General features: G+C 35.3%; 1 protein-coding gene across 3 annotated transcripts in view; it reads right to left on the bottom strand.

Annotated features, from left to right (window-relative positions):
• LOC138315153 (endonuclease/exonuclease/phosphatase family domain-containing protein 1-like) overlaps nt 1–21,317 on the bottom strand; it is a 41,342-nt gene continuing 20,025 nt past the window's right edge. For all 3 annotated transcript variants that reach the window (XM_069255945.1, XM_069255947.1, XM_069255946.1), the window contains exons 3-9: nt 19,728–19,779; nt 12,664–12,771; nt 8,047–8,175; nt 6,749–6,884; nt 5,919–5,972; nt 4,951–5,091; nt 1–4,429 (exon numbers count right to left, since the gene is read on the bottom strand). In XM_069255945.1, the coding sequence (XP_069112046.1) occupies nt 4,248–4,429; nt 4,951–5,091; nt 5,919–5,972; nt 6,749–6,884; nt 8,047–8,175; nt 12,664–12,771; nt 19,728–19,779 (802 nt within the window). In that variant the 3' untranslated portion in view covers nt 1–4,247. The remainder of the gene's footprint in view (nt 4,430–4,950; nt 5,092–5,918; nt 5,973–6,748; nt 6,885–8,046; nt 8,176–12,663; nt 12,772–19,727; nt 19,780–21,317) is intronic.

The raw sequence follows: 21,317 nt of genomic DNA, 5'->3' as shown, positions 1-21,317 counted from the left end.
TTAACAGGCTGAAATGACTGTAATTCTCATCAACATATGTGTATCAACATTTTTTGGTTTGCAAACAAAATAGTCTCATTGTTAACAAAACTGTTGAGAAATTAAAATAAACACTTAAATATTTGATAAAAACTTGCTTTCATTACTGCTGATACAAATGTATTGAAATTAAAATTATAAACGATAATGTAAAACAATTGTGGTCTACCCTAAGATTAAGTAAACACGGAGGACAATTAACTCCTAGATATCTATCATAGTCTTGTACAAGATCAAGCTAAAAGCAAACAAACTGGCCAGTGAGTGTTGTTGCAATTATGATGATGATAATGAAAGTGATGGATTTTTGATGATGGTGATGATGATGATGAAAGTGATGGATTTTTGATGATGGTGATGATGATGATGAAAGTGATGGATTTTTGAGGACAACTATGATGTAAACTCAGTAAAACCATTGGATCTACAAATGTAGATGGATTAGTTTGCATGTAAAGTCCATTAAAATGAAAGATACACCTTTTTGTAGTTGATAACATCAGCAGTTTTGAAATTCTTGTCAACATAGCTAGATTTACCAGAGGTAAGTATGAGCTACTGAACAGGTCAATTTTCTTATTACAAAATATTGAATACACTGACAATATGAACAGTTTATAGAAGAGATCCGAATGCCAGTGTGAACAGTTCCATTGACTGGTAATTAAGAGCAATCCCAATGAAGATACACATTCACGCTAGTTTAAAATATCGACACCTTGACCATTGGTATTTATTCAGTATGTTATATAAAAGTCAGATTAATAAGGTTAATCTTTCCTGTCCTACTTGATACTCCCACAGAAAAAAACCCAATATTTGTTAACAAATACCCAGAGCTTTCAATTCCTGACCAAGAGGCGACAAACTTGTTGCAAAATGTCAGACAACTTAACCACTAGGCCACCCCAGCTGACAGATAATATGTTAGACACTCTCACCACTTTGCACATGATATGAAGGGCTAGTGAGGTTAAGGGTGATTGGTAGAATATGATAGACCCCTTCGTTACTACTAACTAGGACCCTGAAACAGCAACATTAAAAAGCAATTACCAAAGGCTGTGTGGAATCATCTGCATTAGCCGCATGGAACAGTCTCCAATTTTATGTTTACTGTACAACACAGCATATATGTCGCATATTCCTAACATACCATGTTTAGAAAAATGATTAATAATATCTTAAAAACAAGTATTTCATTATATCAATTTGGTCTAAAAATTACTCTGTGAAATGACTTTAAAAAGGATCAGTTGTCATATTTTTGCATTATTGTGTAACACATATGGAACTACCTACAAAATGAACGGTGCATGCTAGAGCACTGTATCTAAATAGGTCATTGTGTAACAAAATGATTCATGCCAAAAATATGACAATCAATATGATGCAGCATGGAGCTGATCAAATATAAAGATATAATATTGGTTTATATATTACTCTCTGACATCACTGTACATCAACAAACCCCTTTGGACATATGAGAAGTGGGACTTCCAGCATTACAGATATAAAGTTATATTGAATAACAGGTATTTTTAACAATTTCATAATTGACATCACAACGTGCCAAATGTTCTTGTTGTTACATAGACATAACATACATAGTGGGCTCAGTAGATTTGACTGTGCATTGGAAATGTAAATACTGATGTGTAGAGTGTAAAAAATATATTACATATAATATCAAAACAAAGAAAAAAAAATCTTCTTTTAATATTGTAGCATTAAATTAACTTGACAACTCTATATTGCTATTCACATTGACTTGTGCCTAGTAAGTTAATAAGGTAGGATTTTGATGATAGTCAGATTTATATTCCAAGTTCTCATTTGTTCTGTACTTTTTAGTTTAAAACAGACAAATAAAATATTTTTGTTCATCCTTGTTAAACTTAAGGTACCCTTAATTGGGAATTTATGGTATGCACAATTAAGATTTAATGTGACATGTTACAGAACACTGCATATTAAAACCTAAATTAGTTCCCAGAATCACAAAGTGTAAGCATCTTGGCACTCGTATCCGCAGGTAGATAGATGTGGGATAGATATAACCATATACCTGTATATACAACTTATAGCTAATTTGGCACATACTGCCTAAAACTAAAAATTAGCTTTGTTATTAAGTATTGCTTTACACAAAAAACCATTAATTTTATGATATGGAACATGATAAATGATACAAAGTATATAAACTTTTGTTCATTTTCATTGATAAATATGATAATGATATTGTAGCATTTCATTAAATAAACTTTAAAAATTGCAAGCAACAATATATTTAGTTGAATACACTGGAATTATACACATGTCTGTAGCACTTAGAGGAACCATCCAAACTTTTCTGAAGTTTTCACTATAGTAGTTTATGCATATTGCAAATATCTAAGTGCATCAAATATGTACCAATAGTACAAATGTCACTTTCATAACTGCCACTATGATATGTATTGAAATGAAACTAAAGAATGAGTGATGAATGAGATAAGCTATACTGCGGCAAAATGACAGAAAAATCACACAAATTGCATTGGAGTTTGCCTCTACACTAACTATAACATATCTGTTTCTTGCTCAACAATATAAGCAAACATTATTGCATTTGCTATAAATGATATTTTGGCATATAAACAAATGGGCAGAAATTAAGAATGTAGCAAAATAATAGACAACAATAATGAGTATTTAAAACAAGAACATCCACACCAACATTATAATAGGAACTGTATATTGCTGCTGGTCTATGGCCCAACAGTGATCTCATAGTTAACATCCCCATATAGCCCAGTAGCTTGGCTTCATTCCGCATGAGCTTGTACAGAGAATGTGATAAAGGAAAGGTAGTTAATAAACCTTTTTGTTCCATCAAAGCAGGATTTTCTGGCTTGTATATGGTAAGTATATAATCAAACCATTACAGCAAATTTCTACAATCGTCATCTTCTTACTTTCTTATTTTGAAATTAGTAATTATTCCATAATATCCAATATGATAATAAGTTGGATCCATTATATATCCTTTATCATTTAGAACCAAAAATATATTGTGCCGGTCAAAGGTCAATGTAATGAAACAATGGTGACATTGATGTTTTGTTACAAATCATCAAATATGTGTACAAGCATGCAGATATAAACCAATACTTCAAATATTTAAAAAAAAAATAATAATAAAAATAAAACCAACACAATAATATCAAATTGTTCATGTTTTCCTGCTAGCAATTTAGCCAAAACTTGGGTTTCTGCCCCTTGTTCTCAAGGCTCGTATTTGACATGTTAAACAGGAAACATATGATCTGGCACTTTATAATGGAAAACTTAAATTTCTCGTTAAATTGAAATACGGCCTTTAAAAATTGCAATGTCTCTGCTTCACCACTCCACATCAATAACTAACACCTACTAGTAAAAAAAATGGCATCTATAACATCGTGATATTGATGCTGTTTTGACAATACTAACATCTAACCATATACATTGGCAAGATATCAGGTTTAAAGCTCCAGAAAGCAAATAAATGGCAAGAATTTGTATCGGTCATTACATGCTAAACATGTTCCATCTATCACGAAGAAAATCTTACACATATCTGTAGACCAAATTTTGAAGTTATCCAAAAATAACCCAGACATATTTTCAAAATTCAAATATTAAATCTCTGTGTTGGTAAAGCTAAGTTGCATACCTCTAACATCAAGATATCTATTTAGAAGGGCAGGTAACTCTAACATCTGCCATAGCTTGTTGTATTTCATATATGTGAGTAAGCAATAAATAATGGGTCTGTAGTCTCAACCTTTGGGTGCTGTCTCCTTGAACAGGATTTTCTGTAACATCAACCTGCTCAGAAAAGCTTTCTGAAACTATGGCTACCTCATTTTGGTCCAATAACCAATGTCCACTTGTAGATACTGTCTCCTTAACCAAGCTTTCTGTAACTTCAACCTTAAGGTTCCATCTCCTCGGCAAAAATGTCTATAGCTACCACATTCCTTCTTGTGTCCAATAACACCACTGAATTACAATCATTCCTATTTTGTGTTTCACACTGAAAATAGTACACTTAAAATTTCTGACTTGCTTGTGGTCACTCTCTAACACAGACTCCAAACTAATCTAAAGCTGCTTTAGGTCCTAATGTATCTATCAACGTAAGAGCTGACACAGCCTTTCGTTATGTTCAGCGATGACTCAATTCAGTCAGCTCCTACAGCAAACTTAATGGTTTCTGCACTGAGACTAAGATCCGCTGTGTCCAGGTCCTTGTTGGAGTAAAATTCTGCCCACACTGGACAGTGGTCACTGATTAGTCCTCCCCAGGACCAGCCGTTAGGGATCCAAGGACTGCTGAGGCCCTCTCGTACCACACCCGAGTACCCTGTAATGGGAAAACAGACATTTACCCATAATGATATTGTGTTACCCAATTGTCACTGTTTGTATTGATAAAAGTTGTAATTTTTACAGCTTAAAAAACTTGGAATATAGTATTTACACTGATATTAAGCTCATTATATTTACTTTTACCACTTATAAATATCAATAAAACATATTGAGAAACTTTACTTGCCACTTAGAAATATCAATAAAGCATATTGAGAACCTTTACCACTTAGAAATATCAATAACGCATATTGAGAACCTTTACCACTTAGAAATATCAATAACGCATATTGAGAACCTTTACCACTTAGAAATATCAATAAAGCATATTGAGAACCTTTTTACATGGTTCATAGGTGATAAACAATAAATGTTCACTGTGATGATCCCATTTGAGAGTTACCTCCCTCTATATAAAGAAAATGTGATTTCATTGGGGAAAAATAATTTTAATTTGCCTTTTTTTCTTACATATATGTTAAAATGAAACAATTTCTCAGTCATTTGAGTTTTTACCTGTGAATATTTCCTTTGACTGCTCCGAGATCCATATATGGTCGTAGGTTTGTGAGCCCTTCAGGTTGTTGTTACTGATGTTGGTAAAATGGCCGTCAGGGATACAGTTGGAGTAACGTCTGTCTCGCAAACAGTTGAAGTCTGGAGAAGAAAAAAGTAATATCACCATGATGGATAAACATCTATTTAACAGGAAGTATGTACACATGTTAAAAATTTCCTAAAAGTGTTTTTCAAAAGAAAGATTTAAAATCTAAATCATCAGTTGACAGCAAATCACACATACACTCGTTATTGCAGTAAAAGGCTAGCGCTTCAGTTTTCAAACTTTAAGATGGCAAGAATGAAGCAATGTTGTGCTGCCATTGGTCATTTTTCACCTATCAATATTTCAACAACAACAAAAAATAGAACTGTAAGTCAATGGCTGACTATTACCTCCCCCTTCGTCTTATTAGAGGTGTCTGACATGTTCTTGAAAAAAACATCATGGTCACAGGGAATTTACAAGTTGTCCAGACAAATTTTAACCTGTGTATATTGATCTGGTTACCATAGCAACTAAAATTTTGACTACGGAAACCTTCATGCCCATCCCCACATATTCCAAAGCAATACTCTCAAGTTTCATTTAAGTTGTTCAAACATATTTAAAAACCTGCATGTATAGTGACCTAGTTACCATGGCAACCGGCAACCAAACTTTTGACAAACAAAACCTGCAAGCATATTGACACAAAGTCCCCAACAATACTGACAACTTTCATTGAAATCGGTGCTATAGTTAAGGAGGAGAAAATTTTTCTACAGACAGATAGACGGATGGACAAGCTGATTCCAGTATGCCCCCCCCCTAATGGGGGTTTAAAAACAGGCTTTGGTGCTTGAGGAAAGGCTGAGGTACTAATCATATATATATTGAAGTATCTTCCACATGGATGTACATTACTTTTGAGGGTAGGTCTTACCTTCCTTATCTGGAGCAAGGTTAAAGTCGCCCAACATTATGATATCCTTCTCTCCTGAAACACAAAGTTATAATTGAAGATTACTTATCCATGCAACATCTTCAAAGATTGTCAGTTCATCTCAGATTCTATGAAATGCGTTCTTAAGTGTTTGGGTTTATTAGTTTAATTTCGTATTAACAGCCAGGGTCATTTAAGGACATGCCAGGTTTGTTGGTGGAGGAAAGCCGGAGTACTCAGAGAAAATCACAGACCGACGGTCAGTACCTGGCAACTGCCCACTGTGAAATTCCAACTCGCGCCCCAGAGTTGAAGGGCTTGTGGAATTATGTCTAGACATCTTAACCACCAGGCCACCGCGGCCCCCAAGAGTTCTTGAAGCATTAATAATTATTGAATATTAGTGCTTTTAAAAAAAAAGGTTTTTGAAGCATTAATAATTAAAACATAACAGTTCATAACAACTACATTAAAAGTGATTACTACAAGCACAAGGTAAACTGTCATACAAAACAAAATTAAGTACTTTATATATTTCATTCATTACAGTGTAAATTTTCTGAACCAAATGTACATTGGTACCAACATATTTGACCAATGTAGTCAGGTTCCAGATTATGCAGGTTTTAATTACTATAGATTATGAAGGGAAAATACCATAAAATAATGCTGGAATAGACAGGGTTCCAGATAAGACAAGGGTCAGTTTTGACAAGTTACACTGTATGCATTTCATGAACCCTGTCTTGTTTTAACAAAGATGCTACAGATACCAAGTATTTCAAATGAAATTACAATCTTTGCCAGAGATTCAGGTGTAACATATCTACCTGGGTAGTGGTCTTCTATAGCCTCCACCACATGTGGCACCTGGTCTATTTCCTTCTGGAGCTTAGGCAGGTCCTGATTATTTAGTCCTGTGGCCTTCAGGTGTACGCTCACCACCACACAGTCAAATTTACGGATCTGTTTTAAATCGTTAAAATTATCAGTTTCTATCAAATATGGACACAGTCAAACTTAGCTTATAAATGTGTAAATTTAACAAATACAACCATACACAGTCTAATGTAAAATGATATGGCAATAAAATGATATATCTGGTAAAATATGAATGAATTTAAGCCTTTCGACATTATCCTTACAACTGTATACATAGAGTATATCTGCAATGACAAATTTTCACTTATAATCTAACTTGAAATATGACAATAATAATAAACAAGAGATCCTAGAGGGATCTTGGCACCCACCAAAGAATGATCTGTGTCTGATAATGGAAAGGGGGATCTTTTCTCTGCTTTTCAAACTTTTGCAAACATACTACATATAAAATTTGAGACAGATCGCTTCAGTACTTTCTGAGAAACAGCATTAATAAACTTAAACTATCAAAATCCAAGATGGCTTCTTGGCAGCCATTTTGTCGACCGATCGATCCCAAAATGCATTATGCACAACTAGTGCCCTAGGGGAACCTACATATAAAATTTGAGAAAGATCCCTTTAGTACTTTGTGAGAAATAGCGATAACAATCTTTAACTATCAAAATCCAAGATGACTGCCTGGCGGCCATCTTGTTGACGGATCGGTTCCAAAACACAATATGCACAACTAGGGCCCTAGGGGAACCTACATATGAAATTTGAGAAAGATCCCTTCAGTACTTTCTGAGAAATAGCGATAACAAACTTTAAGTATCAAAATCCAAGATGGTTGCCTGGCGGCCATCTTGTTGACCGATTGGTCCCAAAATGCAATATGCACAACTAGGGCCCTAGGGGAACCCACATATGAAATGTGAGACATCTGATGATGGTGGGCTAAAAAGCCATCCTTTCTCAAGCTGAATCAAACTCATTATATTCAATTCAACTTTATTGCTTCCTTACATCCATACAAAAGTGATTGATAACAAAACATACATGTACATAACACACAGTAGATCAAAACAACTACTTAAACATTTATCAAGCCAGCTTTCCTCAGTTCAAATGACTTTTTAACAAAGAGGCCTAAATCCTGTAGAAGTTTTAGATTATAGACAATGTTATGATCAAACTTCGAGATCGAGATAGGTGTCTCATCCACTCAGAAGTTATAGAATACATCTCTGGTCAACTCTACCTTAAATACTCCAATAAATGGCTTCCTCACAAACAGTCTGGCAGAACTCTTTGCTTTTTCTAAGAGGGCCGAACTTTTCAGCTCAATCTGCTGTGATGTATCATACAGGAAGCCATTGTATTCCACAGCCTGTAATAGAAATGCATCTTATATATATTATCTGAAACAAAACTGATAATCCCAGACATTCAATCACTTTTCACTGTACTTTAATGGTTGTTGTGACAATTACAAGAACATTTGAAATTACAGTAACCAAAGATTATGTTATTGCATTAACCAATGGCAACAGAAAATGTACTTTAAGAACAGTTTTGACATGTTTATCAGCCTTTTGGAGTCAAGTATGGCCAATGAGTGGATGAAGTAAGATAAATTATTTCCTGTTAAAATTGACCAATAATTAATCAATTACATTGATTTCATTTTTTATCTTTATCTTTTCTCACAGGGAAAAAATAAAACCTAAGCTAATGAAAACATTCATCATCCTACATAAAACCTAAGCTAATGAAAACATTCATCATCCTACATAAAACCTAAACTAATGAAAACATTCATCATCCTACATAAAACCTAAGCTAATGAAAACATTCATCATCCTACATAAAACCTAAGCTAATGAAAACATTCATCATCCTACATAAAACCTAAGCTAATGAAAACATTCATCATCCTACATAAAACCTAAGCTAATGAAAACATTCATCATCCTACATAAAACCTAAGCTAATGAAAACATTCATCATCCTACATAAAACCTAAGCTAATGAAAACATTCATCATCCTACATAAAACCTAAGCTAATGAAAACATTCATCATCCTACATAAAACCTAAGCTAATGAAAACATTCATCATCCTACATAAAACCTAAGCTAATGAAAACATTCATCATCCTACATAAAACCTAAGCTAATGAAAACATTCATCATCCTACATAAAACCTAAGCTAATGAAAACATTCATCATCCTACATAAAACCTAAGCTAATGAAAACATTCATCATCCTACATAAAACCTAAGCTAATGAAAACATTCATCATCCTACATAAAACCTAAGCTAATGAAAACATTCATCATCCTACATAAAACCTAAGCGAATGAAAACATTCATCATCCTACATAAAACCTAAGCTAATGAAAACATTCATCATCCTACATAAAACCTAAGCTAATGAAAACATTCATCATCCTACATAAAACCTAAGCTAATGAAAACATTCATCATCCTACATAAAACCTAAGCTAATGAAAACATTCATCATCCTACATAAAACCTAAGCTAATGAAAACATTCATCATCCTACATAAAACCTAAACTAATGAAAACATTCATCATCCTACATAAAACCTAAACTAATGAAAACATTCATCATCCTACATAAAACCTAAACTAATGAAAACATTCATCATCCTACATAAAACCTAAGCTAATGAAAACATTCATCATCCTACATAAAACCTAAGCTAATGAAAACATTCATCATCCTACATAAAACCTAAACTAATGAAAACATTCATCATCCTACATAAAACCTAAACTAATGAAAACATTCATCATCCTAAGTGCTGAACATTTTTTTTGAGCCAATATGACCGTTTTGGTGTCATTGCTAAAGTGTGTGGTTGCACACCATTTGATTCACAATTTTTATCAACCATTGACAGCAAGGTTATTTTGCAAAATTTCAATGCAATTGGTTAAAGGTTTTAAAGTATGATAAAGATGAAAACAAAATAGTCCATCAATAACAAACAAAAGGAGGTATGCATTAAGACCACTTTTGGTTAGTTATTGTATTGAAATTTAAATGTAGAACCTTATTAATATGGCATTATGTTGCATATTGTTTAAATATTTTTGACAAACAGCAGATGTACGAACACATATAGAATATATTCTGATCGGTGGTTTTTCTCTAGGTTTTCTGGCTTTCCTCCACCAACAAACCTAGCATATCCTTATATGACCATGGCTGTTAATAGGACGTTAAACAACAAAACTCAAACCCAGAATATATTCTACTCATTGACAGACTAAAACTTCTTCACTACTTTTATCATGTACATCATGCTGTCACCAGTTTAAACTTCCTATCTTACAACATACTCATCAAGTACAGATTTCCTGTATATGTGGATGTACAGAACTTAATCCCCTTCATTAGGTATCAATAGTGGTATAGAACTGATTAAGATGACTTTCCACAGGAAATCCCTAACTCATTCTAAAACATGCACCAATCACCATTACAATGACTATTGGGTGTAAATAGGCCTGTCTGTAATGCCAGTGGAGGGATTTGATAAATGAGGACCATATCAGCTTGTCTGTATTTATAACTCCCCCGTCATGTAAATCAATGATTGACATGTAAATAAGAACCCAATATGGCACAGGTTTCCATTTATGTCACATGTCAATTATCGGTCTCCCACTTGATCCTCTACAGGCTGATAACAACAGTATCTAGGTATTTACAATGAGGAGTTACTGATTCCTACAAATACTACACATTCCTTCACTAGAAATGTCTGTAAAGGCATTAAAATGCCTCCCGCACCTCCATTAGAAATCTGGATAGGACAGAATGAAATGGGACGAAACAGGACAGGATGGGATGGGACAGGCATGGGTTCCACTATATGACTCTTTTTGCATGACTGAGACTTAACAGATAATTTTTAAGAAAATAATTTGAATTATCAAAATATAGTCTTACAGTCTGATAGTAATACTGATTTGAGTGTCTAAAATGGCTTTAACACATTTGCTGTATGTTTTCCAATAAAACTTGGATACATTACACAACATAAACAGTCATAAGTTTATTCTACATAGATGTGTATATGTAATTAGAATTATACTTCTTAGCTCTTCAGCAAACTTCTTCACTGATAAATTCTGAGCAATTCAATATATCATCTATTAAGTTTATCTATTGCTATCAATTACTGTGCTGATGATTTCCTGGAACATTCAATGCCCAGACATAATATGGACACTACAAGCCTCGAGGAATTGTGTAAAAGCTACATGGCTTTCATCCAACATTGATCAAACCACATGAATAAATTCAGTGAAATGAATAATAAAATTTAGATATCATTGGGGTGCATGTTGCATTAAATTTACAAAAATCCTATTTAAGTAAAGATGATAAAAACATCTTCAATCCATTTCATTTTAGATTAGTTTGATTTTTAAAGATTTTTTTTCCAGCATGCTAGCTAAAACATGTCCCAGTTCCAGACCCTGTAAAACACACATGTTTTCCTGCTATGGCTATATAGGAGACAGAGCGTTTAGGGACAGCGTTAAGAGAGGATGTTTTAATTACTCGGAGCAGACTTAGAAACACAGTTTACCAGCTGATGAGTGCAGCCTGGTACTAATTTGATTAAAAATCTCTCACAAAGTAACCAATGTAATCAATCAAACAAGGCAGTACAATTCCAACTGCAGTAAAGAAAAAATTGGTGATTTGTTACCATGGTTACTAGAATTTATGTAGTTCATAAAACCTGGTTATTTTTAGCATACCGGTAATTATGATTATAGATATTCAATCTCCTAACAGTAATATATAAACTATATACTGACCTATCAATCAGAATATTGTTGGTTATTAGATTTTGTTTGTTTGTTAAATCTACTGTCATTGTACATATTGATTTTATATTTCTCAATGCTCTATCAACAGATAGGACTGTTTATGAGACTTTCTCCTGTATACGTGTGTAATCCCACTGAAGCATACTGACAAACTAACCATGCAGACCACCCGGGTGATTACCTGTTGGTGTTTACCTGTAACATGTCTGACATGGTGTTACTTACCTGATACATGCGACTAACCCTGCAGACCACCCGGGTGATTACCTGTTGGTGGTTACCTGTAACATGTCTGACATGGTGTTACTTACCTGATACATGCGACTAACCCTGCAGACCACCCGAGTGATTACCTGTTGGTAGTTACCTGTAACATGTCTGACATGGTGTTACTTACCTGATACATGCGACTAACCCTGCAGACCACCCGGGTGATTACCTGTTGGTGGTTACCTGTAACATGTCTGACATGGTGTTACTTACCTGATACATGCGACTAACCCTGCAGACCACCCGAGTGATTACCTGTTGGTAGTTACCTGTAACATGTCTGACATGGTGTTACTTACCTGATACATGCGACTAACCCTGCAGACCACCCGGGTGATTACCTGTTGGTGGTTACCTGTAACTTGTCTGACATGGTGTTACTTACCTGATACATGCGACTAACCCTGCAGACCACCCGAGTGATTACCTGTTGGTGGTTACCTGTAACTTGTCTGACATGGTGTTACTTACCTGATACATGCGACTAACCCTGCAGACCACCCGGGTGATTACCTGTTGGTGGTTACCTGTAACTTGTCTGACATGGTGTTACTTACCTGATACATGCGACTAACCCTGCAGACCACCCGAGTGATTACCTGTTGGTGGTTACCTGTAACTTGTCTGACATGGTGTTACTTACCTGATACATGCGACTAACCCTGCAGACCACCCGAGTGATTACCTGTTGGTGGTTACCTGTAACTTGTCTGACATGGTGTTACTTACCTGATACATGCGACCAGCTGCCTTGGATACCACACATTTCCAAACGCCACGATGACCTTGAAACTTCTTCACCCCTGGAATGCTGGGACTGTTTAATTCTTTACATATCTGAAATAAATAGAAAACATGTATTCCTTTACTTATGTCATCACACTGTGTAAATATCTGTTACATGTAAAATACCCATATTTGTAAGCAGTATCATAATTTGAAATTGAATCAAACATTCTGATTTTTCTATATTTGACAATGGAAAGTCTTCCTTACCTATCCTTTGAGCAAGAACACCACCCTTGTATTAAGTAATAGGCGGAGTCATGTACATTTGTAGACAATAAATTAGTTACTAACTGTATTTTACCGTTTACATTAACTATGTATTCTCTGCTGTTTGCTGATTGCCAATGATAAACCTTTGTTTTGCATAGATCAACAGTTAAAATGCCAAGAAGCATTTTATTTTTTTTCCAATCTGCAAACATTTTGTATCTGGTATATCTGATTTATTTGATTGATGTACCGATTCCCATCAAGCTTTATAGCTTTGCCTGTACAACACATATAACATCAATGATTTAGTGGCTACAACAGAAATGTCCTCCCCAAACAAACCTAGCCGACCCTGATCACTAGGAACAGTGGCTGGTCTGTCCTTAGGGAATTGTAGTAACATTAGCACACTATCATTACTTGGTACTAATGAAGGGAGCTCTCCCCATTAGTACTCATAATCCAGGGATTCCTGGTCTTAATGTCCTCAGTACATATGTCCTTACACCATTTTATCATATGAAACAACCATGGCTTTTTGAATGGAAAATCTTTCTGAATTTTTATCTCAACAAGAGACCCAAGGGCCTTAATGGTCATCTGACTACCTTCGCAATAGCCGTATAGGAAATTAATAAGATATGGTGTCATGGTAGCCATCTTTGGAATCAACCAGAGATATAACAACACGTTGTCAAGATCATATCAGGGTAATTCCAGGCAAGTTTCAGCCAAATCGAATAGGTTGAACTTTAAAATTTGTTTTATAGATAACTAACGTCTGAGCCAGCGATCTTCGATTTCGGATCAACCCGAAAAATAACAATACTTTGTACGGACCATGTCAGGATCATTTTAGGCAAGTTTGCGCCAAATTGCACCTATAGAACTGAAAAAGAAGTTCAAAATATTTCTTGAACATGGTGGCTGAGGCAGTCATCTTGGATTCCGGATCAACTCAAAAAATAGAAATTCTTCGTCAGAACCATGTAAGGATCATTTCATGCAAGTGTCAGACAAATCGCATGGATAGAACTTTAGAAGAAGTTCAAAATATGTTTTCAAGGTGGCGGTTGTGGGGACCATCTTGAATTTCGGATCGACCAAACGAATAACAACACTTTGTTGGGACCATGTCAGGATCATTTCACGCAAGTTTCAGCTAAATCACACTGGTGGAATTTCAGTTGTTCAAAATTCAAGATTTTAGAATATTTGACCCACGTGACTTTGAAAGCAGGTCACAACTTTGGTAGCCTTTTATCTCAGCATGCTACTGGCTAAATATGAATACCCTGGACCTTTCAGTAAGTTAGAAAAAGTCATTAAAAGATTTTAGCCTATTTGACCCCAGTGACCTTGATAGTACTTCAAGGTCATTTATTTTCACAACTTAAGAAGACCGTACGCGTCATCCCAGCATGCATACTTCAAGCAAAATATGAGTACATTGGGCCTTTCAGCTCGTTACAAGAAGTTGTCAAAGATTATAACCTATTTAACCCCTATGACCTTAAAAGTAGGTCAAGGTTATTCATTTTCACAACTCTGGTAGCCCTTAATCCAAGCATGCTACAGCCAAAATATGAGTACTCCTGGCCTTATGGTTATTGAGAAGAAGTCGTTCAAAGATTTTAGCCTATTTTACCCCTGTGACCTGGAAAGTAGGTCCAGGTCATTCATTTTCACAATTTAGGTAGCCCTTCATCCCAGCATGCTCACAGGCCAAATATGAGTACATTGGGCATTTAGTTTACACACGGCAGACGGTGGATGCCAACGGCAGTTGCATGATGCCTATAGGTCATCCTGTCCCTAAAAATGTGCTCAGTAAAAAAATTAAATGGCACTTCTTCTACTCCAGATCATTACCATAACAGGCTGTGAATCTCCTCACATGAGAAAGGTGTCCAATTCTAATTATTTTAGAACATTTACCAAGGACTTACATGCCATAATTTTATTACCAAGGTAGTATCCAAATAGTAGCTTTGGTCACCTATGGTTAATCCAAAGCACCCATAGAAAAACCATGAACATACAGCAAGTACTGCTCTAGGTAGTTAGTCTTCTGTCAGACACCTTGTGAATGACTATCAGATTCGTTTAGCCACAACAAGTTCTTATTTAGAGATCAAAGTACATTGGGACACAAGGGATCTTAGAAAAAGTATATAGGGCTTTGACTGGGGTAATCCGGTTATTGACAAATATGTTGACAGCTGTTAGAACAATCATTAACTTCAATAAAGTTCTACCCATAAAATAACTGGAGCTTTTTAACACTGTGTAGCACTTACTCATACATTCTACAGAGCTTTTTAACACTGTGTTACACCCACTCCGACATTCCGCAAGTCAGCAGCCTTACAACATCAAACTGTTCACTCAGACATAAAAACTGGTCACATTACACCTCACAGGTTGTTTACTGTCAAACTACAACATTTGATACAATATTTATTTTTGTTTTCCTCACTGAAGAAGATTACAGTACTTTGCCCAGGCCACTGGCTCTAAGGTCAGAGGGCAGTGTTATGATACACTATATCTAGCTATTGTCTGCCATACTGATCATACCATTGTGTGTACACCCGTCAATAGCTATGTTCTGTCATGGCACACCTGACACAGATACAAAAAAATTCAGTTTGTCAATTTTATTCAGTGCATCTTTATAATTTGTTTATTTCATCCCATCTGAAACCCTATACAAGTATTTCTCACCACAACTATGTCACACAAGTATGCAGACTTCGGTCATTCTAATGTAAAATTTTAAAGTGGCTCCTCAATTTTCATATGTACTCACAGAAAAATCACATTCATATTGTGAGATAAACACATAATTGATTCATTCCCTATGAGATCATGTAAAGATCATTACAGATGTTGTCTATAGATGTTCAACACTTCTACTACAATGTAAACAAGGGATTCCAGTCCAAAATTTCTCAATGTAAAATATTGGAATCTCAATTTTCTACATTTTACTTATTGCTGTATGCATGGCAGTAAAATTTTACAAATGTAATATTTTCATTATATTCACAATTTCATCAAAATGTACGGATCGGTAAACCTTGGAATTAGCCTCTGTGAATGCCAAGCAAAATTCTAATACCAGATTATCTCTCCTTTGTTTGAAAGTTAGAATCATACAAATCATAAAGACCAAAAATAAAACCAAATCTTATTGATGATAATATTCATAGATAGAGGGCCAGTCTAACTAGTGGTTGGAGATTCCAGGATCAAACCAAGGTTTGATTGTGCAATTCCATGTGAACTACAAAATCCACTTAGATCCGGTCAGACTCTGTCCTTGGTAAACTATAGACTATCCAGATCTAGATTAATTATTGTTTTAAACATCATTTCTCTGCCATCATACCCCTATTAGAACTATAGAACTTCTAGGTATGTTAGAGACATATAAAAACAAAGGCGGGCATGAAATGAAGATTTTCTTTTACACAATCTGATAATCTTGTAACGATTATCTCATAGCTACAAAGCTAAGACAGACAGGAGTTGTTATGTCTGCAGGAAGCGCCACAGGGACGAGATGCAATATAAAACATGCATGTTACCTGTCTGAACCATTGTTTAATGTACAAGATTCTGCAGCCAAGCGGTTGCAGCATCAGAAGAATTTTTTCATCCTCTCAAAAAGATTTACAACAACATGTGACTCCCAAACTACCAATCACTGATGCTTCCTGGGGTCTGTATTTCAGATGGAAGCAGTAATATTGATAATGATTTTCAGAAAAGATAAAAAGTTGAAACATTGTTTTATCTTCATCACAAACCGCAGGATTTACAGCAGACTTCCATTATATTATAATATGTCGGCAATCTTGCCTTACAACCTGTTCTAATAACTTCCTACATCTTATCAATCAATTATGTTGATAAGCAAACAAAGAGATAACTGATACCAAGCTCAAGTAAGACTTTTTAAATACTTTAAAAAAAACACATATATAAGGAAATTGTATATTTACATAAAACAGCAGACTTTAATCAAATATGTATAGATGCAAAATCTGGACCTTCACAATTTACTAGAATCACCATCCAAATATGATTAATTAATAATTGAAAAGAAGTTGAATCAGTAATACATTTGACCCTAAATGACCTTAAACCATGGACGAGTTTGGCTTGATAACATTGAACCATTGATTCAGCTGGATTTGATGACCTTGAACCATTGACTGAGCTAGACTTGATGACCTTCAACCATTGACCAATCTTGGCTGGTTGACCTTCAACCATTGAGTGTGCTTGATACCTGGTTACAAGGCCTGACACAATGTTATGGGAGATTTATCATAAAGTCTCACAGGAAGTTGAACCAGGCAGCTGGTTATAACCAGAACAAGGACGTTAAGCCCCATCAATCAATCAACCAGGCAGCTGTTTGTTGCACTAGCCCCTAAAGACAGGTGGTTCTCCTTACATCTCTGCCTCAGCCCCACTAGCTCCCCTTTCTTGGTTAATGCCCCCTCCTCCCCCCTCTCTTTCCAGTACTAACTCTTTACATATCAGATTATATACCGTGCTCCCGCTATCTAATGTTTACAACATTATCTAAATACCTCTAACTTCTATACAACTTGGAGTCATGTCACCATCTTCTCTTCATCATGATCAGAACACTACAGTTTTTTACCATTGTATTTGAATTAACGATTTATTGCATAACTTCCAGTAGATCTATCTGCAATCATTTTTGATGAAGCTGTACATGTTTCATCTATCCTGCAGTGTCAATGTAATACATTACTGGAAATTCTATTCGGTCCATTTGAAAGATGCAAACAAGATGGCCACATAGACTTAATGATGGACCTCTACATGTACACTATAATTATAAGGAACTATATGGTACCTTATATCTGGTCTAGCCATCTGATATCTGACAGAGGTGGCAACCTTTACTCCCCCACTATCTTACTGATGTACTAGTACTACTGTTTGTTTAGCTTGCTTGCCATGTTCATCAATCTGGTCATATTGACAGTCCACAAGATTCATCCAGAATTAACCAGTAAAGATTTTACAACAGATTTATTTTACTACAAATTTATTTCTTGTATTTTTTTTCATATTTCTTTTAATTTTAAAGAAATTCCTTAGCATATGCTATCTCTCTTGTAAGTTCTGTTAAGAATATAGCCCAGATACATAGTTTTACTATGAAAACATCTCTCCCCCAGTTTTTGTATGCTTCTACTTAAAGATTTCCTTTCCTAACTTTTATATTGTTTAAGACCAATTAACAGCCAGGATCATTTAAGGATATGCCAGATTTAGGAGTACCTGGAGAAAAACCATCAACTTACTCAGTATCTGACAACTACTCTAAGTGGGATTTGATCTTGAATTCCAGTGCGGGTTCGGAACATCTTAAACAGTCGAGCTAAATTTTACTACAAATCCTCCCTGTCCTCCAATGTTCTAGTACACTTTACTCAGATACTGTAGTAACTTATAGTACAGTCTATAAGAAAAAAATTTCAGTAGTATATCTCAGAAACAAGGACTAATCTCAGGCATGACCACAAAGTTTTCATCTTAGTCTAATTAAATCACCACTGCCCCATACACACTTCTCAGAATGATAAGGATTCCCATGCACTAGCCATCTCGTCTGGTAAATATAGATCTCAGACAAGGAAGAAATGAATAAAATTGAAATCCAGTCAACTTACGCACACCATAAACTACAGTGTTCACAACATCATCCATCAGACATTTGACTGTGTTTATTGTGTAGTGAACTTAAGAGCTCTTCTTTCATCATTATAAATGAGTTAGGATTTTGTTTGACTTGTTCCCTGATCATTGCAAATTATTTTAAAATGTATCAGATTTTGTTGATGGAGGGAATTCTGATTCTCTGGATAAAAACATCAACACACTGTCAGTTACATCTCCACAGACCTTTAATCAGCTACCTAGAGGTGTATATGGTGTAAGGTGTAATGACATGCAGCAGGAGGATTCAGCCACCAGGGGTAAAATCACTCTTTTTGTACTCTGTGACTCTAGATCTGTGGGTCACTTGTCAAAGTCACCTTCACCATTTACAAACTAAAGATACACTGCTCTCAAGTTCTACAGCAGAAATAAAGCTCAAACTCAAATAAAAGCAAAGATGATGAAGTCTATCAGATAAACTTAAATGTCCTTTATAATTTAGCACTTAAGGTTAAGGTTGTCACAGACTATGGACTTGATTATATGGGGACAAGTGCAGAAACATGAACAGATCTATAGGTCACACTAGCTATCTGTGGGTACATAATTAGATACTGTCATACATCATCTTAAACTAATACTATCACTATTATTCTGTTTTCTGTCTCATCTTTCAGATGATGATCAAGGCTTAGTACTGACCATATAGCTACCACACAAAAATATCTGTATGTGAGACCTACCCAGGTAATATGAATAGAAACAGACATGACCTATACCTCCTCCCTGTTCCCTCCCCAAACAGACATGACCTATACCTCCTCCCTGTTCCCTCCCCAAACAGACATGACCTATACCTCCTCCCTGTTCCCTCCCCAAACAGACAATGTAATTACCTGAATACATCCTACATCTAAACAACACTTTGAGAGTGAGTGATTTCTATCAACTGATTTACCAACATAGATTTCCTATTATAGCACCACTTAGTCATCACACCTTGATCACAATAACACATTGTACACCGTGTGAATTATGAAACGTTCGTTGTCATAGTAACTGGTTACTGTGGCAATACTCACCTTTGTAAGTGCCTCTTCGTCTGCCAACTCTTGGAATGCCACCAAACTCAACCTGAAGGAGAAATGAAAACCAGTTGTTATGGACAAGAGGCTGGCACAAACTATATACCTTAATCCACATTTTCAATCAAGGGGAAAACGAGAAAGAAATCACTTGAAAGAATATTAACTGTTTATTTACGATAGGCCAGTAGCAAACGATAAACTTGTTGGCACCACTGAACAATAAAATTGAAGAAAAAACCCCAAAAAAACAACAGAACATCAATGTATAGTTTGTTTGAGACAGCAGTGGGCGAGACATTCTAAAGATTTTGAATTAAACCCTTTTTTCTACGTGGTAACAGGCTGTTGAACAGCATAGGGAGGTTTCCAGGTGTTGTCATAGGTCAGTGATTTTTTCTCCAGGAACTCCATTTTCCTAACAACCACTTAAACCTGACACTCCCTTATAACTAAATGACTCTGGCTGTTCTAGTGTTCAGATAACAATGAAGACGAGTTAGTGTATTCTAATACTCAACAAGGACATAGTCATTCAGATCCCCCGCCAATGGAGATATCAAAGCTGAAGCAAGTTTGATTGTGGAGACTTTTGTGTATGAAAAAAAACCCCGGAAAAAGTGCAAAAAATGAAAACCTAAAAATAGCAAAAGGTACTACTAGACCATAAAATGAATGTGCTACAAAAATATGATATTTTCAGCAATGTTTCTATGGTTACAGAAAAAAGCACAAAAAGTGAAAACCTAAAAATAATAAAAGGCACTACTAGACCATAGGAACAATGTGTCTATGAAGTTTCATGGAAATATCTCTGCTGGTTTTTGAGTTCTGCTCCGGAAACGATTCTTACACAAAAATCTGCAATTTTCAGCAATGTTTCCATGGTTACAGAAAAAAGTACAAAAAGTGAAAACCTTAAAATAGCAAAAGGCACTACTAGACCATAAGACTAATGTGCCTATGGAGTTCTGTGCATATATCTCAACCGGTTTTCCAGTTATGCTGCGGAAACGAACCTGGTACAAAATATGATATTTTCAGCAATGTTTCCATGGTTACGGAAAAAGTGCAAAAAATGAAAACCTAAAAATAGCAAAAGGCACTACTAGACCATAAGAACAACGTGTCTATGAAGTTTCGTGGAAATATCTCTACTGGTTTTAGAGTTATTCTCCGGAAACCATTCGTACGGACGGACGGAACCCATTTGTATATCCCCCACCAACTTCGTTGGGCGGGGGATAATTATACAACAATGAACTTTGTAACAAGTTGTACATTTCTACGTTTACCGTATAATACAAATTCACGTCACATTTCATTCAAATATCTAAGTTTTCAACACTTAATGTAAGTCTCAATCATCTAAACAAAGGATTTGTTTACTGTACAAATGTAGGAGTTCCCTATCAAGTTATATAATGACCTTTTGTATAGTGTTAACCTGTTGTCTAATCCATTTGTTACTTTTTATGTACAGTACAACTTCCTGAATGTAATTTTTAATTTGATTAGTTAAATCTCTATCAACAGCCAAGGTAATTAAGAATGTGCCAGGTATATATTGGTGGAGGAAATTCGGAG

The sequence above is a fragment of the Argopecten irradians genome, chromosome 2 (genome assembly GCF_041381155.1).
Source record: "Argopecten irradians isolate NY chromosome 2, Ai_NY, whole genome shotgun sequence".
Taxonomy (NCBI): Eukaryota; Metazoa; Mollusca; class Bivalvia; order Pectinida; family Pectinidae; genus Argopecten; species Argopecten irradians.
Note: the sequence above shows the minus strand (reverse complement) of the source record. Positions and strands in the feature narration are given on the sequence as shown.